Source organism: Sitophilus oryzae, unplaced genomic scaffold (genome assembly GCF_002938485.1).
Source record: "Sitophilus oryzae breed Bouriz unplaced genomic scaffold, Soryzae_2.0 scaffold_682_pilon_pilon, whole genome shotgun sequence".
Classification (NCBI taxonomy): domain Eukaryota; kingdom Metazoa; phylum Arthropoda; class Insecta; order Coleoptera; family Curculionidae; genus Sitophilus; species Sitophilus oryzae.
The window spans coordinates 3,683,843-3,689,842 of record NW_022147287.1 but is presented as its reverse complement, the minus strand read 5'-3'; the positions used below and the strand labels follow the sequence as shown (position 1 = coordinate 3,689,842).

The following is a 6,000-nucleotide window of genomic DNA, read 5'->3' as shown; positions in this document are numbered from 1 at the left end:
ATTGGCGTGGACATGAACATCGATGACATTCCTCATATAAAATGACAGCGATCTTCATTTCATAACCATCGCTGACACCGTCATACAGTATTCTCCCTATAGAAGTTTTTAGCAGAATAGTTTTTTTCTGTTAAATTTTGAGTAAGATTGTTGAAATATATGTGTGAGTTTAATAATAAACAATTATAATTATTGTTGACTTTGAAAAATATAACACTTTTTTCCAGAAAAATAATCCATGACAAAATGGTGAACGTCTAAATAAGAACAGTAAGTTTAACAAGTCTTACAGTAAGTATTTTTTTAAATATTTATTATTTATGGCAAATGGGATGATAGAATATTTAATAATTTCAGTTCAAAACAACTTTGATTATTCTGGATAACTGTCTATTTCGGTTATTCATAAGTTTTGAATTCTTTTTAATACAGAAAAAAATAATTTTTAATATAAAAAAAAACATTTAAAACACACATATTTATTTTGACAATAAATTACAAAACACATTTTGTTCTACAAAATACTAAAACAGTCTTAAACAATAATAAAATATCTACATCATTTTATTCAGCTTATCAATACATTTTTCAACCTGATGGTTAATGCGAATAAATAACAAATATCCTAATAAAACAGAACCCAACGTGACAAACATGGCGACTCCTTCAAAAATGAACTTCGGTGCAAAGATATTCCAAACCATTAAATGTCTACAGTGAATTGTAGCTGCCAACATACTGGCAAATACCTAAAACCAAAAATAATATAGAGATCGTCCCGATAGAAATTGTCATGTATTATTATTTCACAGGCTACTGTGACGCCTTTTTTTCGTCGAATTATATACAGGGTGTTTCTTAATGATATGATAATATTTAAGAGGGTGATTCTTGGACTTATTTTAAGAAAAAAACTTCATATGAAAATTTTATACCCTGTATCTCCGAAACAAAGCATTTTAGGACATAAGTTTGTACGACCCTTTTTACTTATTTTTATGTGCAGAATATGCTGCCGAAGTTTTCGGAAAACAGTTCGGACCATCCCGTATATTAAGAGGTGGGTATTACACTATAAAATTTCTTTGTCAAAGATCTTTTATAAAAGATATATTATGAAAAATTTGACATTGTTAATATAGGATATTTTATAAAATCACACATATTACACTGTCAAATTCTTCATAAAATATATTTTAAATAAAATCTTTGACAAAGAAATTTAAATTAAAATAGTGTAATAGTAGCCTAAGAGACGCCTTGTATAGCATTTAAACTAGTCCGTACCTTAATACCAAATGTAGAGATGTATTTACAACACAACGAAAACATGGATGCAGATACTATTTTACTTCTTTCATACAACATCATTTCCCCTTTTTGTGCGTGTTGCAAAAAGTCCTTATTTTTACCAAGTACACTGGGCATCATGATAAATAGAGTAAAAGGGGTTATAACCAACAAAGGTAGCGTCATTCCCATTATAATGTATGACCCGAAAGTGTTGATTATAATCAACACCCCTAGAATGTAACGGTGGCTGAAGATTCCTGAGGTTCCCACAAAAGCGGCATCCCAGGTGATATTGGGAAAGGCAGGTTGATGTCCAGTAGCGTAGAAGAAGTATTGGGCTATTAAAGCCCATCCTATAATGGCTACTGTCGGCACATTGAACAAATCCTCTAAAGAAATAATAAATATATTAAAACTACTACATATTTTATTACAAATGGCACACAATATTCTTATTTTTTCAAACGTTACAAAAGTATTAATTTTTGCGACCTGATTGACAATATAAAAAAACATTTTAACGCCTAGGCATACCGGGTGTTGCATCGTCGGACGGGATATAGGAAATCCCATGTAAATTTTAATGGGGTCATTTATTGACTTCCCTAATTATTTTAGAGAATAATTCTATTTAGGTTTATTGAAGAGCACTAAAACCGACATTCAAAAGAATAACTTTAGATATTTTTTATTAGCTCGTTTACGAGTTATCGCCGATTTCTTTTGAAATATTTCTCCTTTCTTATGGCCCTGTATTTACTTATGAGCACCAGTCAAGATTAAAGATAACCGTCAAATGAAGTTGTTATTTCAGAAATTTACCTATTTAGTGCTTTATTATTATTGAAAACTCATTCCTACATCGGAAATCTTAAAGATGTATTTATAAATACAAATTAATATGAATTAAAGTAAAATAAAGTAATCAATTACAAGGTTAATTATAGTATTATTACAATATTCAGTAACTTATTAATTTAGGTACTATTAAATGACAACTTCATTTGACAGTTATATTTTACCTTGACTGGTGCTCATAAGTTAATACAGGGCCATAAGAAAGGAGAAATATTTAAAAAGAAATCGGCGATAACTCGTAAACGGGCTAATCAAAAATATCTAAAGTTATTCTTTTGAATGTGGGTTTTAGTGCTCTTCAATAAACCTAAAAGGAATTATTCTCTAAAATAATTAGGGAAGCCAATAATTGACCCCATTAAAATTTACATGGGATTTCCTATATCCCGCTCGACGATGCAACACCCGGTATAAGTTAATTACTTTTACGCCTGAGCACAAAAGTAGGAAAATATATTATTAAACTGAAATAAAGTGTCAAATTCAACGAGCGTAACCATAGTTTCTCGATATATAAATACTTACAAGGTATTACTTTTAAATCTTTTTATATTATTTGGAACGTTTAAAATTGTTTAAAAAAATTATTTGAGACGTTTGAAAAAAAATAGCATGTTATATTTGGAGTAAAAATGACTTTTTGTGCCTCGCCTGTAATTCCAAACGTACAGCTTCGTCACAAAAAGTATTATTTTTACTCTTAATAAAACATACCGGGTGTTGCATCGTCGGACGGGACAGGAAATCCCATGTAAATTTTAATGGGGTCAATTATGGGCTTTCCTAATTATTTTAAAGAATAATTCTATTTAGGTTTATTGAAGAGCACTAAAAGCCACATTCAAAAGAATAACTTTAGATATTTTTGATTAGTTCGTTTACGAGTTAAATTGCTCGCTATTTTATGGCAAATTCTGAGCTCAGCCTTAATCAAGCCTTAATAAAAGCACGTGTGTTTGGAATTTTGGGTGTGGCTTAACACAACAGGATCGGCCAGATTTCTGAAATATAATATATATTTCTTTCGGCCCCTGAGAGCAACCCGAACAGTACAGCGTAATAGACTCTTAAAAACTACGTCAGAACGACTATATTTTGACTTTACTTTACCTATCGTTTCTGCCTGTTTTATTCTCATCATTGACGTCACGACCAATAAAAACACAGCAGCTATCACCATAATACCAGTTGAAGAAGCAAAACCTTCCCCCAACAACAAACCAAACACCAATATCAAATACAACGCCAAAATAACATACACAGCACTATACGCTGTTGCCAAACCATACACTATAGGCACATCCCTAGAATTTTTCTCCATATTCGATTTTAACTTATTGTAAATGCTTGGAATCAAATTCTCTTCTTTTTCTGAGAAACCTTTGTCCCGTGGTATTAAGCTTATGCATAAGGGTTTTATAACAAGAATAACTAAAGAAATTAATGAAAGAATGTACACTGATAAGGGGAGGTAACTTATTCTTCGTTTGTTTGATATTTTTGAGAATTTCTGTAAGACCCAAAACCCGGCAGAAAGGACTACCATACACATAGGGATGATTTTGGTTAAAAATTGCGTTACCGAGTAACCACTTAAGTTTCCACAGTGTCTTAACCACATTTTTGCGGCATTTACTGTCAAAGAGAGTGACACAACTGCCAAACTCCACTCAATTTTAGTAGGCTGAGTTTTTGAGGATGTTCCAACTTCATGAGGAGATGAAAAGCACCATTGTTGTTCAACGCGGCACCTCCAAAAATAGCCTGTAATCCTCAAAGAACAAAAGACAAACAAAACAAAGAAAACTGGTTTTAAAAACTGTTTTTTGTAAAAGTTTCTTCTGTACCAAACCAGGTGAAGTAAAGCAGTTAAAAGAACTGTCACAAAAGAAAATAATAAAACACTCGCTTCTTCATTGATGAAACTATTAGAGAATGGGACTAGAACATTGAAAACCAAAACCAACCTACATATCACACTAATTACGTTTATTTTCCTCTTATACCACTTTGTACTGATAAACTCCCAGTTCTGAAATATCGGCACCAAGAACATCAGAGGAGAAATCATATTTGCCACAAAAACAAAAGAGTAAGAAAAGTTATCTGCAAAACTTGACAGTTCCAAAAACCCTATCAGAATAAATGAAAAAACTAACACCAAACAGAACACTGAAATAAACGACGTTTCAATGACATGTGACAGATGCTGTAAAGGTATCCCGTCGCAAATAATATACATGAAGAATACAGCAAGGAAGAGAAAAGTTAGTCCATTGCTTATTGAGAATGGGTCAAACTGTATCCAGACCTCTTCACATAAAAGCCTCAATTTTTTCAAAAAACCTTCAGCTTTTTCGTAGAAATGTACAAATTGCTCTTCTGAATTTACTGAGATGATTTCTTGGTGTAATGAGTCATATTCTTTGTAGTATAATTCAAGATATTCCTTATCAAAAATTTGAGTGCTTTCAGAGTAAACTTTAATGTAATGAACAATTTGTTGGACATTGTTCCAAAGCCAGAACAACGAAAGTTTCCAAGAATTTGAACTGGTACTAGGCAAAGCAGTGTTTATTAAGATTCCTAAATTTTGAAATGGAATTGGTACTCCCAGAAGAGCTGACAATGTTGGAACAAGATCAACTTGTTTAACTGATTCCTTATTTGAACCAAATGATAGTAACGGTTGTTTGGAATAAACAAACATGGCTGCTGTGACTTCTTCAGTGCTTTCTCCACCATGATCCCCTTAAAAAGTCACAAATAAATATTTTTATTTAATAAAAATTATAAATTTCAATTACCAGTTACTGTCATACCATGATCGCCAATAACAAAAAGAATTGTATCATTATTCATTTCATTTATCACATGTCTGAAAAAAATATATATTCAATTAGAGAGTTTAAATATGGACTAAATCATTTATTTATTTACACTTTATGTTTCAAAATAACTTACTGAAGTACATTATTAATTTCTGACAACTTTCTGGACATTTCCGGATGGTTTGGTCCATATCTATGACCGCAATGATCCACTCCAAGAAAATGCCCAACCAGCAAATTCCAATCATCCTTCTTCAACTCCGGAAATATGCTTTTTTTCACTCCATTATCCACTGTATCCAGATCCCACACATCAAACGATGGATATGGATAATTTCGTAAAAACCTATTAGGATACAAAGATCCCCAAGTATCATCTCCCAGGAACACCACAGTGTAGTTATTTTTGCTGACCTGGTCAATAATATTGTCTTCGTTTATTTCTGATGTAGCAAAATTCGAACCGGCATCAATAAATGTCGGAAGACTGCCTGTGGTCAGTGCTTTAAGCCTTTGCATTGTTGTTGTTGGTGGGTCTGCAATAAATTTATACAATCTCGAAGACTCTGGGTGATTTAATAAGGTATCTTTTATGATTGGTAACTTGTTCTGGTAAGGTAAAGGATTCTCTCTGTCTTTGTAAACAGTAAAGTCATATCTAAGTGCATCTACTATCAATAAAATCACTTTGGAGGTAGGTTTCAAGCAAGTATTCAAAGCCTCGTTACGAAAGTCACTAAATACCTCCTTTCCTTTAATAAAACAACTTTCTTCATCGTTTGAATCACAGAAATGCTCAAGTTTTGAACTGCAAGTAGCATTATTGTCTTGTACTGTCCTGGTCAATAAAAACCCACGAGAAAACAGCAAAATAGCCGAGACAACCAAGTAACAAAACCAGACGAACGTTATCACATATTTTAATTTCTTTTTCATCTTAAAAAGATTGTTTTAAAGTCTTATTTAAAAATGTTCATATTTATATTTACGTGACTAATTTTTGAGGTTAGCTCTTTAA

At 32.0% G+C, this 6,000-nt stretch overlaps 1 protein-coding gene across 1 annotated transcript; it reads right to left on the bottom strand.

Annotated features, from left to right (window-relative positions):
- Window positions 1-463: 463 nt before the first annotated feature.
- LOC115887931 (GPI ethanolamine phosphate transferase 3) lies at window positions 464-5,992 on the bottom strand. Its single transcript, XM_030907465.1, has 5 exons — window positions 5,116-5,992; window positions 4,959-5,029; window positions 3,262-4,902; window positions 1,288-1,682; window positions 464-749 (listed from the first exon to the last, which is right to left on the bottom strand). The coding sequence occupies exons 1-5, from the start codon at window positions 5,916-5,918 to the stop codon at window positions 555-557; spliced, it is 3,105 nt and encodes a 1,034-aa protein (XP_030763325.1). The 5' UTR covers window positions 5,919-5,992; the 3' UTR covers window positions 464-554.
- Window positions 5,993-6,000: the final 8 nt, after the last annotated feature.